Source organism: Protomyctophum parallelum, assembly GCF_964188405.1.
Source record: "Protomyctophum parallelum genome assembly, chromosome: 6".
In the NCBI taxonomy this organism is placed as follows: Eukaryota; Metazoa; Chordata; class Actinopteri; order Myctophiformes; family Myctophidae; genus Protomyctophum; species Protomyctophum parallelum.
Genome location: NC_139701.1, coordinates 1,481,363 through 1,504,767, shown reverse-complemented (window position 1 = coordinate 1,504,767; position 23,405 = coordinate 1,481,363). Strand labels below are relative to the sequence as shown.

Genomic DNA, 23,405 nt, shown 5'->3' with positions numbered 1-23,405 from the left:
GTCTGTCTGTCTGTCTGACTGACTGACTGACTGACTGACTGACTAACTGTCTTCACTTCGATTGCACTTCACTTCAATGCTTATTTTTATGACGAGATACGGTGACACACTGACTGTAATGGACACTTAATTTGTTTTTACATTCGTTTAACGTCGCTTTGTATTGCTGATGCTTCTTGTTTTGTTTTGTTTTGCCTGGTTTTTGCTGTACTCATTTTCATACTCTGCCTGTCTGTCAGGAGGATGGGAAGGCTGAAGACAACATGGCGCAGAAGAGGGCGGCTCTCCTGGAGAAGAGGATGAGGAGGGAGAAGGACAACCAGCAGAGGAAGATGCAGCAGGAGGCCGAGCTGGGACAGAAGAAGGAGGAGACTCGGTATGTCCACATCTGTCTGTCTGTCTGTCACCACCAAGCTGTGCCCGCCGGTGCCAGCCAGCTTTGTACCACCTGAGCCACTGAGCGTAGCCACGCAGAAATAAATAATGGTCCTTGATATGAACAAGGTGTAAAACCACTGCCCTCTAAACCACTGCCCTCTCCTCTTCAGAGCGAAGGCGGAGGAGGACCGTCTGAGGAAGGAGGAGGACAAGGCCCGCCGGGAGTTCATAAAGCAGGAGTACCTGAGGAGGAAGCAGCTGAAGCTGATGGAGGAGGCGGGGCCCCGCCCCCCCGGGGCGCCGGCGGAGCGTGGTGGGGGCGGGGCCAAGCCCCGGAGGGGCCGGCCCAAGTCCATCCACCGGGAGCACGGCGGCGTGGACTCGCCCAAGACGCCCGTCAGAGCCACCGCCGCAGGTAACCATGGAGACAGCGGTGTGTGTCTCTCTCCCAGTGGTGGAAAGAGTCCTCCGTTCTGGTTTTTTTATTAGCTAAAAGTGTCAATGCTGCAAAATGTAGAAATACTATGTAAGTAAGTAAGTAAGTAAGTAAAAAGTCCGGAATTCAAAATGCACTTGAGTAGAAGTACAATAGTATTGGTATCAAAGTATACTTAAAGTACAAAAGTAAAAGTACTGGCCCATTTTGCAAGTTTCAATAGGGCTGAAGTGGTTAATGTATGTTTTAAAATATTAATAATAATAATAAAAATCTACAAAGTAACTAGTAACTAAGATTTTCAAATAATTGTAGTGGAGTAAAAGTACAACATTTGCCTCTGAGATTGAGTGGAGTAGAAGTAAAAAGACGGAAAATTGGAAATACTCAAAATTGTACTTAGTAAATGGACTTACTTTACACACCAAAATTTACTTTTGGTGTGCTTTACACCACTCTCTGTGGTGACCCCAAGGACCAGACGGACGGACGGACGGACGGACGGAGGGAGGGGGATGGGGTGGGGGGTATGGTCATCTGTCATCCCATGTGTCGGTGTCTCTCTATCTCTCTGCCACTGCCAAGCTATGCCCGCTGGTGCCAGCTAGCTTTGTGCCACCTGACCCACTGAGAGTAGCTGTCTCGATTTCGTCGGCTTATTGCGCAAATTATTATTATCCATCCATCCATCCATCCATCTTCAACCGCTTATCCGTAGTCGGGTCGCGGGGGCAACAGCTCCACCAGAGAGCTCCAGACTTCCCTCTCCCGAGCAACATTAGTGACTTCCTCCTGGGGGATTCCGAGACGTTCCAAGGCCAGAGAGTCGATGTATTTCCTCCAACTGCGCCTTGGTCTGCCCCGGGGTCTCCTCCCAGTGGGACATGCGTCGAGGACCTCCCTAGGGAGGCGCCCGAGTGGCATCCTATAATTATTATTATTATTAATTTATTTTTTGGTGTTAAGTTTACCAACCTAAAAAACCTATATATCTGTATTGATCTGTATTTCTCTGTCCGACATAAATGCACTTTGGCTAATTTGTGCTTGTAATGAATGGTATTGTATTGTGTGCATCGATGGAAAACCACTAGTTTTTATGTGGCTTTTCTTTTGCCTGAAATGGTTGGAAAGGAAACGGAAAAGAGCAATGCAGCATCAAAGTACATATGTGTGTTTGTGTCAACATGTATTCCTGGCATATTGTATGTAGCCATGCACATGTGAGAATATTGCTGTGCGTGCGTGCGTGCGTGCGTGCGTGCGTACAACTCGGGCACAGTGTGCAACAGAAAGACTTTGTTGTGCTCATCCGTGGTGTGTGTGTGTGTGTGTGTGTGTGTGTGTGTGTGTGTGTGTTGTGCTCATCCGTGGTGTGTGTGTGTGTGTGTTGTGACTGTGCTGTCCCGTGCCATGCCACGTCTCACCCTTTCACCTCTAGGTTCACGCCAACGTGTCTTTTCAGCCTCCAGCTTGTCCCTGGCGTCCCTGACCTTGGGAGACAACGACAGCGTCCACTCCGAGAAGAGAGCGCCACGGTGAGAGACCCACTAACCACGTAAACCCATTTAGGCCTGCGACGTCGAAATAAAAAAAACCTTCTAAATTCTGACAGTTTTCTGACATGTTTCTGTATTAGTGGTGCTCAATTTTTCAAAAATAGCGTGTAGCGCGCGCACTATGAGCTTGTAGATCTGCTATTTTTCAATAGCTAAATTATAGCATAATGTTTAAAACACAAAAAGGGGTTCCCGCCCAAAATGGGTTAAACCCCAAGTGGAGGGGAGGGAGTGTGTGTGTGTGTGTGTGTGGGTGGGGGGGGGGGGGGGTATATAAAATATAAAACCTTGAAATAGCATGAATAGGCACTTAGATCTATTTTTTCAGACAAAGATCACAAGGTAATACCTGCTGATCCTCACTTAAACTCACCTGGGAGAATATGGGATATTTGAAGTCTTTTAGAGCTGGTTCTTGTATTTAAAGGGTTTTGCCAACTGAGAACTGGTGAAGGGAATCCCCAAATGTGTGATCCCCTGCTTCGTTTGTTCAGAAAATAAGTTGTGATATTTCCTAAATTATGACGGCAGATTTAATTTATCAATGTATTATATTTGCGTACGTGAACTTTAATATAGGCTCTCCTCCTGACTAACACCTGTCTTAAGGTCCTAACATTTGCTCTCCTTTAAACTCCCATGTCTTTCTTTCTTTTTTATTTTATTATCTTTTCTCTTCCGCCTCATTCTGTCTCTGTCTGTCTGTTTCGGGGCTGTCAGGAGTGCTAGCTTAGCCTCTGGCAGTCTCAGTCTCTTCCACTTTCTGAGCTCTCCTAAACGGAGAAAGAGAAGGTCAGTTTTTCACACCATCCAAACCAACCCAACCCAACCCAACTCCCAAGGCACTTACTTCACGCTTTTCCTAAACCTCCACTTTAGGATTGCATTATTGGAAATGTGATGTATGTATTAAGTGCTTTGCAGTGGCCTCGTGTATTAAGCTTTGTATTGAACTATAGAACGCTGCTGTCAATACAAAAATTATACTGTATTACTGCTTAATGCAATATTATTATTATTTTACACAATCGATGCATGTGGTCTATTATTTCCATTAAGTTTTCATGCAGGGTTATTCTATGCCAATTTTCTGTATAGTTTAAAAAGTCAACTTGTGCATTTTTACCTGAATCTTATTGAGGACATGTGAATATGGTGTATTATGTAGAACACATTGAAACACGTAATTTAAGCTGCAAGGATATTTCCACTATCTAAAGAGACACAGAAAACAATGGGACATTTTTATTTTTTACATGTCCTCCTCACAGTAGATACTGCAGATAAAAATCGGCAAATGTTCCCTCTAATATGCAGGTTAATCGTAATATAATGTACGGCAATGCCGCAATGACAGTAATCACACAGTAAAATTAAATGCTACTCTTGTTTCGTTTCCCCTCATTGAAAATATCCTTAGGCCTGTCACAATTATTACATAATCGTCTAAACGCAATTATTTGAGATAATCACAATTCTTTTGTCATAATCGTTTCTATGTTGAAAGATTTTCATACATTAAAAAAGCTGAAATACAAGCTTTTATAGTATAAGATTAATGAATATGTCAGTAATTTCTTTGTATATCTGAGCTATTTGTCATATCTGCCCTGTGCATTTTTTTGATTAGAAGGAAAACAGAAATATTTGTTTTATTCATATATTTCAATGTCCAATGCCAAACACACAATTCAATTGTTAATCACAATTATCATTGTGACAAATAATCGGCAAGTTTGACGTGTAATCGTGACAGCCCTAAATATCCTCCACGTTTCACTGCCAAGCTTGTCTGTGTATCACCAAAATAAGAGCTGTTTTCTTCCCCTCACTGTTCATTTGAACTGTCGGTCACTTCCTCAGCTCTGACCACCACCATCATCCACTGCTGTGCTTTAAGGCAGTGGTTCCCAAAGTGGGGTCCTTGAGAGAGTTCCAGGGGGTCCCCAGCTAAATGATAGTTTGTAACCAAATGGACCCTTATGGGTCTGTAACTCAGCGTGAGCGTACACATGGAATGTGTTAAAGGAGCATTCAGAATTCTGGGTGATTTGGAAAAACCCTGGTCCGCCCCGGTAACAAGATGTGCACATGCACGCACTACAGTGGGGGGGGGCACGCGACAGGCCAACAGCGCGCACACCAAGGCCCGCCCCCACTCGATCATGATTGGCTAGAGCCATAAAGATCTTCTCTTATGGAGGTCCCTGGCATATCTTTAGAGCCATAAAGATCTTCTCTTATGGAGGTCCCTGGCATATCTTTAGAGCCATAAAGATCTTCTCTTATGGAGGTCCCTGGCATATCTTTAGAGCCATAAAGATCTTCTCTTATGGAGGTACCTGGCATATCTTTAGAGCCATAAAGATCTTCTCTTATGGAGGTACCTGGCATATCTTTTCAGGGGGTCATTGACGTGAAAAGGTTTGGGAACCACTGCTTTAAGGTCCTTGCAGACTGATGCGTTTTTCAGAACAATTGCGGTAAAAACAAAAACAATTGCCGAAAAACGCATGGACCTTTAGAGTAGCCAATTGTTTTTCTTTTGTGCAATTCCTAACACCTGCCTAAGATTGATTGATTGATTCATTGATTGATTGATTGTAGTAATATTTTTTTATTGATTGCATATTTTACTAGTCAGAAATATAAACAGCACCAGTAAAATCCTAGGGACTTGTTACCATTGTATGCATTTTTCAGGCCAATTTTGAAAGAAACCAGTGTTACACATCCTTTAAATGGATGGAGTCAGGGCATTTCACATTTTTACATACAGTATATATACAGTATACTGCAACAAGCTATTTAACCTTGTATACAGTCTGAACGTAATTGTCTACTATCGACTGCAACTGTGAATACTGAATACAGGATTCCTTTCTTTCTTGTTTGTTGTTGTTGCTTTTCTTAGTTGCGTACTCTATATACGTCTGGACAAGTGACACAAATTAAAAGCATCTTCTTTGAGTCACATCGGTTCTGCTTCCTGCGTCACACATTAAGGACCGGAGTGCTCAACGTTGTCTATTTATGAGAAAAAACATCGTTTTGAATCAATCAGGCAAAGAGCCAAGTAGTCCCACCATGTAGTAAAACTGCAATCCACATTTTGTGTGAATAAAACATAATGTTGACCTACAGTACAGCATCTGTATGGTAGAGTATGTTAATGCAATGCAATGTAACGCAATGTAATGGTGGTGACACATACTATCACTTCCTGAGTGCACCACAGCACCCACCAGACTGCACCATCTGACCCCCTCACTGTCCCTGTTGTGTGCACCACAGCACCCACCAGACTGCACCATCTGACCCCCTCACTGTCCCTCCTGCTGTGTGCACCACAGCACCCACCAGACTGCACCATCTGACCCCCTCACTGTCCCTGCTGTCTGTGTGCACCACAGCACCCACCAGACTGCACCATCTGACCCCCTCACTGTCTCTGCTGTGTGCACCACAGCACCCACCAGACTGCACCATCTGACCCCCTCACTGTCTCTGCTGTGTGCACCACAGCACCCACCAGACTGCACCATCTGACCCCCTCACTGTCCCTGCTGAGTGCACCACAGCACCCACCAGACTGCACCATCTGACCCCCTCACTGTCCCTGCTGTGTGCACCACAGCACCCACCAGACTGCACCATCTGACCCCCTCACTGTCCCTGCTGTGTGCACCACAGCACCCACCAGACTGCACCATCTGACCCCCTCACTGCCCCTGCTGTGTCTGCACCACAGCACCCACCAGACTGCACCATCTGACCCCCTCACTGCCCCTGCTCTGTGCACCACAGCACCCACCAGACTGCACCATCTGACCCCCTCACTGCCCCTGCTGTGTCTGCACCACAGCACCCACCAGACTGCACCATCTGACCCCCTCACTGCCCCTGCTGTGTCTGCACCACAGCACCCACCAGACTGCACCATCTGACCCCCTCACTGTCCCTCCTGAGTGCACCACAGCACCCACCAGACTGCACCATCTGACCCCCTCACTGTCCCTGCTCTGTGCACCACAGCACCCACCAGACTGCACCATCTGACCCCCTCACTGCCCCTGCTGTGTCTGCACCACAGCACCCACCAGACTGCACCATCTGACCCCCTGACTGTCCCTGCTGTGTGCACCACAGCACCCACCAGACTGCACCATCTGACCCCCTCACTGTAACCTGCTGTGTGCACCACAGCACCCACCAGACTGCACCATCTGACCCCCTCACTGTAACCTGCTCTGTGCACCACAGCACCCACCAGACTGCACCATCTGACCCCCTCACTGTCTCTGCTCTGTGCACCACAGCACCCACCAGACTGCACCATCTGACCCCCTCACTGTCCCTGCTCTGTGCACCACAGCACCCACCAGACTGCACCATCTGACCCCCTCACTGTCCCTGCAGCTTGCGAGCTTAACATCGCTGTTCATAATGATCTGGGATGCCGTCCAGGTTCCAGACACTTCATGCCACCACATGCTGCTGCTAGATGGATGGCTGGGCGGATGGAGCCACATTGTGGACAATGTTAATGCCATATATAGTGCACTTTGAAAAAGACGAGTGCGCACAAATTCTCTACTTAAAGAACGTGCTTCTGGAGGTACTGCTGAGTCATGCAATGAGAAGAGGTGACCTAACTGCGTGTGTGTGCGTGCGTGTGTGTGTGCGTGTGTGTGTGTGTGTGTGTGTGTGTGTGTGTGTGTGCGTGCGTGTGTGTGTGTGTGTGTGTGTGTGTGTGTGTGTGTGTGTGTGTGTGTGTGTGTGTGTGTGTGTGTGTGTATTCCAGGCCGGACTCTGCAGATGTCTTTCTGTCCCCCTGTCGCTCCAATAGCAGGAACGGAGAGAAGGACTGGGAGGTTGCATCCACCACCTCCTCCATCACCTCCAACACAGAGTACACTGGTACGCACTACGCACCTCCATGCAACAATCCATATCTGCCGTTCTCTCTCTCTCTCTCTCTCTCTCTCTCTATCTCACCCACTCCCAATTCCACGAAGGCCGCTCCATCTCCTGAGCCATCTACTCAACCTGATTACAATCAATAGTAATAACATTGGAGCAACATGCAATTGTATATAGACATGTCTTTGTAAAGGATGACATTGAAAATAAATCATTTTATGAAATAAAATAACGATAATGGAAGAAACAAAACACAGTATCATGCAGTGAGTAGTAGTAGAGAGGCTTATTGTCGCTGTCAAAGCTATTAAAAATGGGAGGGGGGAGTAAGAAAGAAAGACGTAAACAAAACACAGATACAGTATAGCATTCAGAGCGTACACTGAACCATGATCAGCAATGCTCTAAAAAGGAACCATGAATCATTTATATATATCAACAGTCAGGAACTAAGAGCCCATGCCCTTTCTCAGAAGATAGAGTGGTTGCCATGACAACTATCTGGTGATGATATAGATCTGTGTGCGTCTGTCTCCCTGACAGGACCCAAGCTGTACAAGGAACCCAGCGCCAAGTCCAACAAGCACATCATCCAGAACGCCATGGCACACTGCTGCCTCGCGGGCAAAGTCAACGAGGGCCCCAAGAACAAGATACTGGAGGTAACGGCTGACAATTTGGCCTGGTGGTATTCATGTGCGGAGCGTGTGCGTGTGTGCGTGCAAAAACATCTTATCGCCATCTGTCATGTTCGAATGGTTCTATAATTGAAGATATGCACACATACAGTACACACGCACACACACGATTCTAACCACCGCGTCTCTTCTAGTCTCACGTGGCCAGACTGTTGCCTCTCGCAATCATACAGTCTACAGAGGAAGCTCTGACCATGAGTAAAATAAAGAGGATGTTAAAGCGCAAATAACATGCATTTTAAAACTGCTTTTAATATCATATTGTCCATGTCCCTCAAACTTATTTCTAATGGTTTGAGCCTCAATCACCACTCTGATATATAACCAGTCCTTGTCATTTCTTTCTGGACTTTGAAAGCAGTTTTAGCTGCAGTACCACAATGTCCTGAGGTGGTGGGGTGCTGATATGCAGATTATTTAATATTTGAGACATTATAATACTGGTGCTAGATAAACCCAATTTCCATTAAAACACCCATATGATATGAAAGCCTGATTGTTCAAAATTGGTTATTTGTGGGGATAGAAAACACATATGGGAGCCCCAAAGACACAAAAGAAATTGAAAAAGTAGAATTTTATGTTATAGATCCTTTAAGACTCCTCCCCCGTTTCGTCGTGCAAATCTATAAATAGAAATCATCTAAGCATGTATAGCTTGCTGCTTAGCAGAAATGGAAATAAAAAACTAAAATGCAAAGATATTTTTAACGTGAACGGAAATGGCAGCTTCCATACTCGGATTTCGGGAGGTGTAGTTCCAGACTCTATATCGCATTCAGTTGATTGTGGAATGAATAGTTCCGACTTTTCGCAGGAAATGGAGAAATCGGGGGCCAACAACTTCCTTGTGCTGTTCCGCGATGGCGGCTGCCAGTTCCGCTCGCTGTACACCTACTTCCCCGAGCAGGAGGAGATCACCAAGCTGACCGGCGTCGGGCCCAAGAGCATCACGCGCAAGATGATCGACGGCCTGTACAAGTACAACTCGGACCGCAAGCAGTTCAGCCAGATCCCCGCCAAGACCATGTCGGCCAGCGTGGATGCCATCACCATCCACGGCCACCTGTGGCACACCAAGAAACCTGCCACGCCCAAGAAAGTGCTGCCTGCCGCCGCCCAGTCCTAATGGACCCCACCTATTGGACGCCTTGACTTGACTTAAAGGCCTATTCATACCGAAACCGTGGTCAGGAGGTGCACGCACATCCCAGGCTAATTCAACGGGTGCTCGAACTAAATGAACAGACTGCAAAAGAAAGAATAAGTCTGCACAGCGTTTTGAAAGCTCCCTAAAAACTTTATTTACCAAGGCGGGATCAATATACCTGACGAAGGCCACAGAGGCCGAAAGGTTGTGTTTTTTTCCCCGCCTTGGTAAATTAAGTTTTTGGGGAGCTTTCAAAATGGTGTGCATACTTTCTTTTGCAACTCATGACCACCATTTCGGTGGTCACCTCATCACCTAAAACTAGAACTATGAATAGGCCTTAAACCCCCCCCACCCCCTCACATCCCATCCATTTCACCTCTCAAACGGAACATTCCCGTTTTTCAAAATTGCACTTCACTGTAAATATCCATGAGATTCAAACACCTGCAAGTGTCAGTTAGAAGAATTCACACTCTTTAGTTTTTGTTTGTTAGTTTGTTGCTTTTTTTTTTGTGCACAACAAGTGTGAGAACACTCCGGATCATAGTGTGAACAGCACAGTACACACATGCTCCCAACTGGACATTAATGAACTTATGGAACATCGTTGAACAACTGGAATGTAATATTGCTATTTAACAAAAAGAGAAAAAGATGTAAATGTCATTACTAATGTGTTTTTACTAGATTGTTAGCTCTGAGCGAGCTAAGTACCGCATGCGAGTGTGCGTAAGTTGTTTTATTTTCCTTTTGTACGTGCCAAAAGTCAAAAGAAAAGAGGAAGAGTGAATGCAGCCGGATGTGTTCCTAAACTGAAGCACTGAATGTTTTCGACTCATTTTTGTACAGGTCGGTTTTCGGTGTGGCCTTATGCTCGTTTCGTTTCAGTTTTGTGAGGATGATGAGGTGATTGTAAAGCGGTTGAACCTTTGGTGAGCCTTTAGTTGTTTTTTTGTATTTGGCAAGAATGCTTTTTTGTTCTCTTCTCCATTTCTGTGGGTATAAGACTCTGTTTGTACAGCTAAGGTACGTAAGACTACGTAGGGCCAAACAATGAAAGCATTGCATACAGCTAGGTGTTATAGTGTTAGCCACACAAGTACGTGTGTCTGCGGTGCTCCACAGGAGCCAAGCACTTGCAAAAAACCCTTTTGACAAAACAAAAGGTGATTTTTACACAAAAACAAATCTTGTTTTAGGTTGTTCTAAGACTGCTGCTCGTTCACAACAGGTTTGTGAACAAATCGAACAAACACAGTTCGGTGTTATCTCCTTTGCATTTTACGAATGAAGAGTTCTGTTCCGCTTGTGATAACAAGGCATTATCAGATGATTATCTTTCAGTATGTATGCAGGAGTCACCCACCTATAGGACTGAAATAGGTGATACATTGTAACACTTTTGTCAATGGTAGATATTACATTTTTGGAACTAAATTCTTTGAATTAAGTGTACCGCATCGTGTAGTTTATTTGGAATACGTTTCTGTAAGTGTATTGTTATGTTTGCCCACTGGTATATTTTCTGAATTATGACTAAAATATCCATCATCCGTAATAACCAGGAAATTGCATGACTGATTTTGTTTCTCGTCACAATTGAATCATGTACAGTAGGACTTTTAACCCATTCTGACCGGGCACCCATTTTGGTGTCAGCATCATGTTATGCTTTAGCTATTTAAAAATAGCAGATCTACAAGCTCATATCGCGCCTTTGAGTGGCGCGATACGAGCTTGTAGGTCTGCTATTTTTGAAAAATCGAAGAGCGACTGACATTTTTAGAATCTGATCTCAGGTCAGAATGGGTTCATCAGGACCAGTGTGTGTCCGGCGGAAACCTCGTATGAATCTGATCTCAGGTCAGAATGGGTTCATCAGGACCAGTGTGTGTCCGGCGGAAACCTCGTATGAATCTGATCTCAGGTCAGAATGGGTTCATCAGGACCAGTGTGTGTCCGGCGGAAACCTCGTATGAATCTGATCTCAGGTCAGAATGGGTTAAGTGTATTTTGTTTGGCAGGCACTTCAGTTCTCAAACTTTGACACTTAAAAGTGCTCTGAGTGATTTGTTTTATTAAAATAACTGTTAAGTAGCTCTATATTCCCCTTGTAGTCATTCCTATACTGCAGAGGTCAGTAACAGGGGTCTTCCTGTCTCCCCATGCTCTTTAGTCAAACCGAAAATTATTCGGGATACCACCTTCATCCATTCAGGAGAGAGAACGCATTCATCAGCAGGTTTATCAGAATATTGAGCTTTAACTTTTTAATAAAAAAATATCACTTAACAGCACATTTTAAATATCTACATTTCTTGCCGGTCAACATTCCTGCATCTGCATTAATGTCGGCATTCATTTGTTTTAATTTTGCAGTTACGGTATGGGGGATGCCTCACACTGCTTGACCACTGCAAGTAATTGATCTTTTCAATTTTCAGACAATTTTCAACATATCCATGTGTCTACTTTTGGACTACACACATCTATTACGGTTGTACACTAATTGAACACAGCATTTGTTCTGGCTAAATAGCCTAGATCAGTTAACCTGACGCTGCCAGATGGGGGCGGTATTGGGTAACCATGTTCCCCAACACAGCAATCATCTGGGATCTCTCAGGCAGTTGAGCTGACAAAAATCCGTTCCGTACCGAACCAATCAGCGTGAGCTAAGGGCGGGATATGTGCGAAACCGGACGTGAAGCTATATAGACACGTCAATATGATTGGTTGTGTTTGCACGCCCACACGGTGATAGACAGACGGTCCCATCCAATCATCTACCAAGTATCTTGAAAAAAAGGAACAGCCCCGTCATCGAATTTGCTTCCGCGATCCCAGATCCCAATAAGCTGTGAAACAAATTTGTGTAGCAAGCTTCTTGGATCTGGCAACGTCAGGTTATAGATCAGTGGCTCTCAAATTAATCTTTTTAGCTTGTGACCCAAAAGAGAAATTTAGACGTTTGCCCGGGACCCAAACTAGTGAAAACAGCAGATCTAAAAGATCACAATGGGTCGCTTCACACCACATTGAGAGCTTGTAGATAAGCTATTTTTTCTTAAATATTTATTTTCTAATGTACTGTATGTATACATTTTGTTTTTAATTCATGGAATTTTGAGCTTTTTTGGGAATGTTTTCTTAAAATGTTTTGGAATAATAATAATTAAAAACAAAATGTAGGAAATTAATGAATCTTGAATGACACTGACAGATATGCTTTCCCTGATTGAAAGCCTTAACAACTATCCTATCTAGGGATGCACCGAAAATTCGGCCACCGAAAATATTCGGCCGAAAATGGCTAAAAATGTATTTTCGGCCTATTCGGTTTCGGCTCAAATAAGCCGAAAAATATCACCGAATAGTAGTAGTGGTCCTAAAGTTGTGAATCGAACTAAACTGCGGGGAAAACAAAGATGTACAAGCCCAACGCGCTGTGCATTGCGACGGGTAGATAGCTTGTAGATCTGCTACTTTCAGCGCAGGAAGGGCGCATGCTTATGACGCTCATTAACTATGCATCAGCTCAGCAGGCAGCAGCCACAGCCAGCCAGTCACAACACAATGACAACAGTGAGCAGCAGTCACGGAATGCTTCAATGCACAGGCAGATCCGACACAACTTTATTGCATACATCTGTGCTTTAATCCACGCTTCCATAGCCTTTTAAATCTTATTTCCCATCCACGGGCACAAGCAAGGTGATATCAGCAGCTCTTCCAAGTTCCACCCGATCTGTGGACGGGTGGTACGTGTTCTGTTGACGAGGAAAGCTATAGCTAGCATGGGAGCTAACGTTAGTTTTAACACTATGTACTTTCCATCCGTTCCCCAACACCTCACACTCGCTGCTGCGTTTACATGGCCAGACACAAAGACGAATGGGAATATCATTTGGAGCTTTAACAATGAATGATACTGTATCGTTGCGTCAGGGTTTCACTCACTGTCCACAGTAGGCAGACCTGTCAAAACGATGCACTTCCCAAAACTCAGAGACATGCCACCACCTATAAATTCAAAATCTCATTCCACTTTAATTTATTTTATTCCATAGTCTTAGTTTTTCTCTAATAAAGTTGTTTTTATTTGTTTTCTCATGTTCTCCTTGAAAAGTACTCAGAGAAGCTTTATATAAATAATATTATCACTATTATTATTACTACTTGTTTTATTGCCAATGCTTATGTAGAAAAAAAAGCTCACTGCTCAGGTCAAATAGGCCTATTGATATGTGATTAATTGAGATGAATTAATCACAAAGCCTCCAATTAATTAGATGTTTTTTTAATGGACCCATAAGTGTTTATTATTTAAGTTAGGTTTTGCCATAATCATGTCTTTTGCCATAATCAGGTAGCTTTACAACAAATATGTATTCGGCTATTCGGTATTCGGTTTTCGGCCAACTGTTTCCTTTATTCGGTATTCGGTTTCGGCCAAGAATTTCCCTTTCGGTGCATCCCTAATCCTATCCATGGTCTAAATTGGTTAAGCAATTTAAACGTGTTTTGTCCAAGACTCTTACACACGGATGTGTTTAAAATGACTCGTCACAATGTATTGTAGTACTGTATTGTATTGTAGTACATTAACTGCAAAGATGACCCATGCTGTCTACAGAGACCATGCACCACCAGGCCTGTCTGCCTGCCTTCACTAGGTCCAAAGTCAAATTCAATTTGAATTAATCCCTTTCCTGTTCTATTAACCCATTCTGATCGGGAACCCATTTTGGTGTCAGCATCATGTTATGCTTTAGCTATTGAAAAATAGCAGATCTACAAGCTCATATCGCGCCACCGAGTGGCGCGATACGAGCTTGTAGGTCTGCTATTTTTTGAAAAATCAAAGAACGACTGACTATTTTTAGAATCTGATCTCAGGTCAGAATTAGCCTGGTTAATAAACCAGACTAATATCGCACGGACCGCGGGATATTAGTCTGGGGAGGCTCAGCTTGGATTTCATTTCCAGGGAAACATTTTCTCTTTGACGCAATTGGTCAGAGCTACTGTCAGTCAAAGGTCTCAAGCATTGAAAGTCACTGTACCAAAGCCCGCCCATATTGCATACCGTGTCCCGATTGGCCGCCCACATTCTCTGGTGTAGGAAATGGGCGTATACAATTGAGCCTCTCCAGACCGAAATCCGCCGGCAGGCAATTTATTTTTGCCAACGGCTGATTCGGTCTGGTTTATTAATCAGGCCAGGTCAGAATGGGTTAATCAGACCAGTGTGTGTCCAGTGGAAACCTCGTATGAATCTGATCTCAGGTCAGAATGGGTTAATATAATGAAAAAATAAAGGGCAAATAAAAATAAAAAATAAAAAAAATAAAATAAAAAATAAAGGGCAAATCTTGTTGCTGCATATACGGGTAGACCTAAAAAAAAAAAGTACAATTCGGGTACAAGTCAGCCATACGTGTGTGTGTGTGTGTGTGTGTGTGTGTGTGTGTGTGTGTGTGTGTGCTCAAAGACTTCCATGCACACACACAAACATACACTTGCCAACATTGGTGCTTTGTATATGGGCTTATATTTATAAACTTGACCAAATGACAAGTTGTACTGTACATAATAATATGTCTTTGAAAAAATGCAAACTTGACGGAGTCCTAAAGATTTTCCTGCAGGGAGAAAAAGCTGTTTTGGTCTTGTTTCTTGGCTGTTTAAGGCCAGGTTTGAAACCTGTACAGTGTTATGATGATGTGTGCTCCCTGGTTTCGTTCATCGGACGCTGTGCTGTCATTCATTCAACATGCAGAACATTTCATTTTTATTTCATTTTTTATTTTGCATTGAATAAAACTAAGCATGGCCCCGGACTGTGAGGTGTTGTTCATTATGGTATATAAGTACATATAGGCTATAATATATGTTTGATAGAGAGACCATTGTTTTAATGTAATCTGTCAACAGTGTACTATAATGAGATGTTTTAAAATTCTGCCTTCAATTCATTACAAAATAAATGTAAAAAGTTGATGTTTGTGGGTCGCCTAGGCTACTAAAAAAAAATCATATTGACTTTTTCATATAAAAGACAAATTAAGCCATTACAATTTTAGCCTCGGAAAGACTCTCAATTTAGCCTGTTTTTTGAGTGGCTACCCAGAAGTTCTCAAACCGTTTTGTGTCATGGACCCCCAAACGAATATGAAAATGCCCCCCCCCCCCAAAAAAAAAAAAAAAAAAAAAATAATAATAATAATAATAATAATAACATGTATTTGTGTTGTTAAAATCTTTCCAAAATCTTAATATTGTTGATGCTATATAAATTAATTTAGCTGCATGGAACACCCTGAAATCCGAACAATGACCCCGGATAGGGGTCTCAGGCCAGGACCCCATCCACTTTGAGATCCATTGGAGTCTCTGCCTGCCGTAAAATGGTAAATGGTGCATTTATATAGCGCCTTTATCCAAGGGGCTTTACATAGATTGTGCATTAGGCTACATTCACCCAGCCACACACATTCACACACCGATGCCGGAGGAAACCATGCATGTAGCCTGTAGGTACCAACCAGCACATCGGGAGCAATGTGGGGTTCAGTGTCTTGCCCAAGGACACTTCGACATGTAGACGGGAGGAGCAAGGATTCGAACCGCCGACCCATGGATCATTGGACGACCTGCTCTACCTCCTGAGCCACAGTCGTTTTGCAGTGGGTTTTGACAGATGTACTACAATATGGGCCCATGGCATGCATGCACCCACAGTCCCACACACAATGTACCCATGCACCCACAGTCCCACACACAATGTACCCATGCACCCACAGTCCCACACACAATGTACCCATGCACCTAGCTCTGGTCCATAGCCTTCTACTGCTTCCATTCTGCCCTGCAAAGGTCAAACGTTTGTGAGATTTCCACAAAAGAGGAGAGGCTGGTCTGATTTCGATTTGAGATTTAATACTGATAGTCACATAGCCTTACTGCAGGGCAGAATGGAAGCAGTAGAAGGCTATGGACCAGAGCTACCATGCACCCACACACCCACAATGTGCCCAAACTGCCCAGCATGCACCCACACACAATGTGCCCATTTCCCACACACCCACAATGTGCCCACACACAATGTGCCCAAACTGCCCATGCACACACCCACAATGTGCCCATTTCCCACACACCCACAATGTGCCCATTTCCCACACACCCACAATGTGCCCAAACTGCCCATGCACACACCCACAATGTGCCCATTTCCCACACACCCACAATGTGCCCAAACTGCCCATGCACACACCCACAATGTGCCCATTTCCCACACACCCACAATGTGCCCAAACTGCCCATGCACACACCCACAATGTGCCCATTTCCCACACACCCACAATGTGCCCAAACTGCCCATGCACCCTCACACAATGTGCCCTGCATGCATGCCCACATACTGCTGGCATTGTCTCAGATCAGCCCTGCTGTCAGACTGGTGTCTGCTTGGTGTTTCTGTTGACTACTTCAGTGAGTTATATAGCGTTTAACGTTAAATCAATATACAGTATAGGCAGTATCCATGAGTAGGCTAGTAGCCTATACCTGATTATCCCTAAAGTGCATGACAGTTAATGTTCTGTAAAGTTGCTGATATAAGAGGTGAGCTAGCCGGTGTGCCGTGCGTCATATTGTACTGTGTGTGTGTGTGTGTGTGTGTGTGTGTGTGTGTGTGTGTGTGTGTGTGTGTGTGTGTGTGTACATCATCAGCCAGTACTTGATTGGTGGTTTGCAGCGGCGCCCCGGCTTGGCTGGCAACCAGACTATACGACAAACAGACAGACAGAGCCTTAGCCTACGGGGGTCAGGAGCTTTTCCACACGATAAAATAACCACTTTCATTCAAACTACTGGGATTGCATTTTCATCGCAGTTTCTGTCGCACGGTCCCCCCCCCCCCCCCCCCCCCCCCACGGCGGTGGACTGGACTCGATCGCTTTAATGTGGTGCGTGTTCGGTGAAAACAACTGACAGGTGAGACTATATAGTGAGAAAAGAGAGAGTTGGATTGATTCTAGGGTGGCGGCGGCGTGTGTTGTTGACTTGGCAGCTAAAACAACACATACGCTGCAATGTGTCCAAACATATCAAGTTCTTAATCGCGCTAAGCAAAAAAAAAAAAAGCCCTTGATATGAATTGGACACATTATTGTATAGCGACACATTAGCCTATAGACAGACACGCTTTCCAAGGTTTGTAAAAATGTCCATGCCTGCACCTGCATGGGAGACGCCTAGCCCTCCAAGCAGAACCCAAATGCTACTGAAGTTTCTGACATTTGTTCGACCCAGTGCATTCAGCCCGGTTCGGTTCGGATTGGGCTGACCCAGGGGGTTCCGAGAGGGGCTAGGAGACGCCATGCTGCGGAACCGATAGCCACACAAATATATTTGTGTCTGATTCTTCTGTTTTATTTGTGCAGTGTTATTAGGCTAGTGTTGTTCGTCTGTGAAGTACACTGCTGAGCCTGAACAGCGTGTCTACTGCTTGGGTCTATATAGTAACTATACAGACTAGTCTACGGCGTGCGCAGTAGCCTATGTTGCCATATGCAGCAGCGATAATAAACAAGGTAGCTGACATCAGAAAACGCCTCGGCTTTGCCAGGTGATGCAGTAGTAGGTATTGCTGCTGCTGGCATGAACCATGAACCATGTCCCATTTAATTTAAATGCGCAACGCAATTCGTCTTTAATGGAAGATTCGGACAGTGTCACACTGACTGATTGTGTCTTCGTATCCCATTAGTGTATAGCTCGTTATTTCACTCACCGACATAAACGAATGCGGCATGTCACATGTGCACTAATATATGACTCTAAACAGGACGCAAGTGCACAGCACACTGCATCACCACCACACAGCACAGCACAGCAGCCTGCATGATGTGTTGCAATGATTAACCCTTTAAGTGTGTGAGTCAGAGAGGGCATCCTTTTTAGGTGTGATTGTATCCTAATAAAAATGGGAAAATATGCATAGTGGTGGTGATAAGATCATCATGCTTGTCCTTGTTTAGAACCTAGTGAGAAATAGGTACCCACCCTAGGCACCCTTCCCATGTTATCCCTGTTGACAGTGTCAACACATTTCTATTCACTCTATTATGAAAGTGTGAACGCATCAGACTCAGCATGTTGTTACACCTCTGTAGGAGATCACGTGAGTTTCACATTCAATTCAAAACGTTGTTATTCAAATAATGAATGCAACTGCAAGCAGCATGGTCATATGGGTCATTTTGGAAGGATAAGTCTTTCTTTCTTTCTTTCTTTCTTTCTTTTTTTCCTTTGCAAGATGAGATGAAATGAGACTTGACATTCACTGCAGAGAGGAAGCATGTTTTCAGCGTATCTGACCTTCTGCATCATGTCATCCAGTGGTGGAAGAAGTTGGCCTATATAGACTTTAGTAAAAGTGTCGATCACTTACTGTAAACGGCCTGTATTCAACTTGAAAGGGAAGGTACACATGTATTTTGCAACAACACATACTTTTACTTACAGTAAAAGTACTTGCATAAAATGAAAGGTAATTTCTTTTAAAATAGCTGATGTACATCTTCTCTGTCCGGTGGAAACCTCATACATCCCAAACTGTTACTTTTCAGGCTTCAAATTCAAAAGTAGCAGATCTACAAGCTCAAACCATGTTGCTTAAATTGCTTTGTGCCACATTTTGAGCTTGTACACCTGCTACTTATGCTATTATGTGATGCTGTAGTATGATCAAGTGGTGAGTTAATTCGCAATAATACACAAAAAGTAAAAATATGGATATAAGAGGTTTATGTGATTCCGATGCTATACGTTTGCTAATTTAGCTGGGGACCCCCTGAGGAATCCCTGTGGATTCCTGGGACCCACTTTGAGAAGCACTGATCATCTCCGTTGCTCTGTCTTGTCCGTCCCTGTTTGGTCTCCCTGTCCTCCAGTCACCTGAGCTTACGGCAGTGACCCGGTCGGTAACCATGACAGCGGAGGAGACCATCAACATCAAGGAGGCGGAGGTGATCAAGCTCATGCTTGACTTCCTGAACTCCAGGAAGTTGCACATCAGCATGCTGGCCCTGGAGAAGGAGAGCGGAGTCATCAACGGGCTCTACTCGGATGACATGCTCTTCCTCAGGTACCGGAAGGGACGGGGAGGGGATCATTCTCAACGTTATTTTGTTTTAATTTCAAGAACCCCGCATTTGAGACGAATACAAGAACACTCGCCCCTAAACCCACGCGCCCCGGGTCGAATCTGGTGACCTAGCAGCACCTAGGCTAGGCTAAGTAGCCTGAACAACCCGCAACGGCGCGTTGAGGGTTCGAATCCCGAGCCCCCGACGGCCTTTGCGGCGTGTCATTCCCTGTGTCTCTCTTCACTAATACTATCCAATGAAGCCAGAGAAGGCCCCACAAAAACATCCAGTAGCCGACGCACAGAACCAAGATGTCTCACTGCATACTCCAGTAGCGCCCCGTCGGAAACCAGTGCTCTAATGGCACATTCACACATCACCTTCCCGTTCACATCGATTCCATGCGAGCTATGCGGCTAATACATCATTTGTTTCCGGTGGTGAAGCATACCCGCATCTTCTGCTATGCGTGCAGTTAAACAATTGCAAAGACTTTATGTTGTAAATGGTAAATGGTACATTTATATAGCGCTTTTATCCAAAGCACTTTACATAGATTGTGCTTTACATTCACCCATTCATACACAGATGGCAGAGGAAACCATGCGAGGCACCAACCTGCACATCAGGAGCAATTAGGGGTTCAGAGTCTAGTTCAGTTCTAATTATGTTATCTGCCATGTATGAAGCTTGGGTGTTTTTAGTTGGTTATTCATTTGATCATTGTGTGTGAACTGTCAGGTTCATTGTCTATGTAAAATGAGAAAATGAAAGTCCATATGGGCTGGACTTCCTTGGAAGCATGACACTTAAATAAAGATAAATCAATCAAGAAGTGTGTGTGACTGACACCCCTTGGTCGTCATTGGCTGTAGTTTTCTTAGTGAGCCATGATGGAGGAGACATCAACTACTATACAAACCAGCAGACTCATTTCTGTGCGCGTCACAGCATGGAACACACATTCAGCACGACAAGATGGGAATTTCTCCACGGGGGGGGGGGGGGCACATTCGCGCATGTGGTGATCAAGCCCCAACAGTCATATTCTATGGCCCAGTCCAAATGTATCCCAATTTCTTCACTAAGTACCCTCATGGACTGACGGACTTAAAGACACGGCGAAGCCTGCAGGGCTGTCAGGCTGTCACGTGCATGACAGTTCTCCCTCAGATCACTTTATGCATGCTTTCTGTAAGTCTGCATTTCTGCAGCCGTTGGCCCACACATTCATGACGTTAAATATGGGATTACCAGGGTATTGCTCATCATGATCATTAATATTTAAAAAGGAGGACTGATGGAGAAGAGATGTATTAGTAAAGATGAGGGACGAGGGATAAGAAATTAGAAAAGTTTATAAAAATAAAAATAATATGTACTAAATTTGCCTTGTGGGTGGACGGTGGACACTGATCAGCTCAATATAGGACTACATTTTAAGGTAATTATTGAATTTGACACCTCGACATGCACCGGCTGCCCTTGCACATACCGAGGAGCACCTCACCCGTTTTATCTTCATATTATAATTATATATTATAATTGTTTTCTTCTTTCTAATTATTTGATCAGCCCAAAACATTGTGTTTATTTTCATGATTTGTCACAACTCGAAGTTTGTAAACGTATTTAAATGAATACTTTTTGAAAAGTCTATGAGGAAAATTAACGGGGAATTCGTTTCCGGGTCTCTCGTCGTCATGAAAGGAGGCGTGACGACGCTCTATAACTGCAGTTACCTTGTTTTCCAGCCATCTAATATGGGACTAATTAGACGTGGTCACTGACACAGGTCAGTCAAATTAACCACTTTAAAACTGGCGGCTGTATTTTGGGGGTGTCAACTTGTAGTTTTCTTTCAGTGAGCCCTTACTCCAATGTAAATCAAACAAACTACAAACAATTACATGTGCTTCAGATGCATCATTGCCAATGCAAGCCTAGACTTATGTGTCCTTTTCCCATGTTGCAGGGCTGTGGACAGTGCCGGTTATCATGTTGACCAGAATATTGAAATTCCATATGATATGACACTCCATAAAATGTCTCATCTCTTTATTTTAGTTCATGCATACGTCTCAAAATAACATGTCTGATTTGTGCGTGGCCAAGCGTGTGGGATTCTCCTCTCTACCTAGTTGCATGTCCAACAGTTTGATCACAAGGCCTGTTTGTGTCTTTGGCCCCTCCCACTGTCTGAGGCAGATGGCCGCCCACCTAGAGCCACATTCTGTCCCAGGTTACTTCCTGTTAAAGGGGAGTTTACCTCACCAAGTGCTTTCTCGTGAATGGGGGATTGTTGAGTCTCTGTAAATTAAAGAACATACTGTAGTTTGCTCTAAGTGGCAGTAGATAACGTTTTATATCAATACAATTCACGCAGGAGACGGACAAAGAGGAGGAGACTGGCCAACACCCATTTTATTTATTTAAATAAAAATAATAACTATTGTCACAGTGTAGAATTTGCTGAATGGTGGCCAAGATGTTTAAATAATATGCAGAAAAATGACATTGATTCTCTGTCCTGTACCAAGTTTGGACCTGATCAGAGAGGTGCAGTGCGCTACATTTTAGTAGAACTAGTTTAAATTCCCTGTCCACTTGTCCCCTGGTGCTGTTTAAACCCTTCTCACATGTACATTATCCCTCCAAAAACATCCCTGAAGAAGCTTTTCACTGCCTCTTTCTTTACCCCCATCTTTACCCTCATTTATTATTCCAGTATGAATATCTATTATGTATGATCAGAATGTCGGTAATCCACCAAGTATCCACAGAAGTGCAGAGTATAACTTTTAAGTATGTCCCTGTGCTAGAAAAGGTTTAGAGAAGACTCTGAATGACTCTTATGTATTATTATGTATGTGTTTGACAGACAGCTCATTCTGGATGGCCAGTGGGATGAGGTTCTGCAGTTCATTCAGCCACTGGAAAGCATGGACACATTTGACAAGAAGAGGTGAGCTTGTTTCTGTCTGGTTCCTGTAATTGGCCGCCGATCCCCATCTGAAAATATGTTGTTCCCGGGACCCCCCAGCAGAGTGCAAAGATTTGAGTTTAAAGCGTTCGCTCTGAAAGAATATATATTCAAAGATTTGCACTACATTTTCACGATTGTTCAAAAATACCAGATCTACAAGCTCGTAGCGCTTGTAGATCTGCTATTTCGTTATAGCTAAAGTATAACACAATGCTTAAAACACCAAAAGGGGTTAACTACTGTCGTATCTGGACTCGATAATTCTATAACTATAATCATTCTTTATCAACTACATTTCTGGGCTAAAGTTATTGGTGGAGTCTCTGTCTAGCTGAAAGCAATAGTACTCTTTGCATATCTCATGTTTCTCAAGGCAGCCAGTCTCAGAAGCCTGTCTTTGATATCTAAAGTCAAGGAGGTGTCGTTGACCTGTTTTACATGCCTTTTGCTTGCAGGAATTAGCATTCTATTGTCTCAACAACAGAGGGCAGTTGATTAAATATGCATCCCCACTGTTGATATGTAAAATGTGTGAAACACCTCTGTTGGACGGAACTTTGTATATAATGTCTGTGTTTGCAATGTAAAAGGGAAGTCTTATAGGAGGCTAGCCACCGAGAGTGGTTAGGCTGTCCTGCTCCCGTGGGCCAGCTCGCCTGGTCCACGGGGAAGCTCTGCTGTGTTCTTGGTCTGACTGCAATAAATACAATCCATGGATCTTCAGTTCACAACTCTCTGCCTGTGTTTTTCCCTCCGATCGTCTGAGACTTTGATGCAGACTCTTCGTCCTTATTTGTCTATTTTTAGTCCAGTTTAGTGAGTGTATAGTTAGGAATTACACGACACTACGAAATTAAGCCCTGTGTTATACTTTCACGCATGGCAATATCATGCATAAATGGCAGCTTGAAGATTGGCTATTTTCAATGTTTGAAATCTTTGAAAATAAATGTCTTTAACTGCTTGATTATTTAATCATTGTGGATACATTTTGTGTTATATTTCTGTTATTTATGTCACTATACACATAAGTACTCGTATATAAGAACTAGTAAACTGAAAGATATTGCCTTACCAGAAAACAGATCTGGGGGAAGTCTTTCTCTTCTCTAGTCGCG

The 23,405-nt window shown here is 43.9% G+C and overlaps 2 protein-coding genes across 2 annotated transcripts in view; both read left to right on the top strand.

Moving 5' to 3' along the window:
* Positions 1–9,181, top strand: part of camsap2a (calmodulin regulated spectrin-associated protein family, member 2a) — a 107,170-nt gene extending 97,989 nt beyond the window's left edge. Inside the window, exons 12-17 of the mRNA XM_083767305.1 lie at positions 240–376; positions 549–793; positions 2,256–2,352; positions 7,178–7,293; positions 7,840–7,958; positions 8,812–9,181. Of these exons, the coding sequence (XP_083623431.1) occupies positions 240–376; positions 549–793; positions 2,256–2,352; positions 7,178–7,293; positions 7,840–7,958; positions 8,812–9,123 (1,026 nt within the window). The 3' untranslated portion in view covers positions 9,124–9,181. The remainder of the gene's footprint in view (positions 1–239; positions 377–548; positions 794–2,255; positions 2,353–7,177; positions 7,294–7,839; positions 7,959–8,811) is intronic.
* Positions 9,182–19,142: 9,961 nt separating this feature from the next.
* Positions 19,143–23,405, top strand: part of LOC310860173 (WD repeat-containing protein 47-like) — a gene marked incomplete at both ends in the record, with an annotated part of 55,894 nt that continues 51,631 nt past the window's right edge. Inside the window, 2 exons of the mRNA XM_083766963.1 lie at positions 19,143–19,300; positions 22,183–22,266. Coding sequence (XP_083623089.1) covers positions 19,143–19,300; positions 22,183–22,266 — 242 coding nt within the window. The remainder of the gene's footprint in view (positions 19,301–22,182; positions 22,267–23,405) is intronic.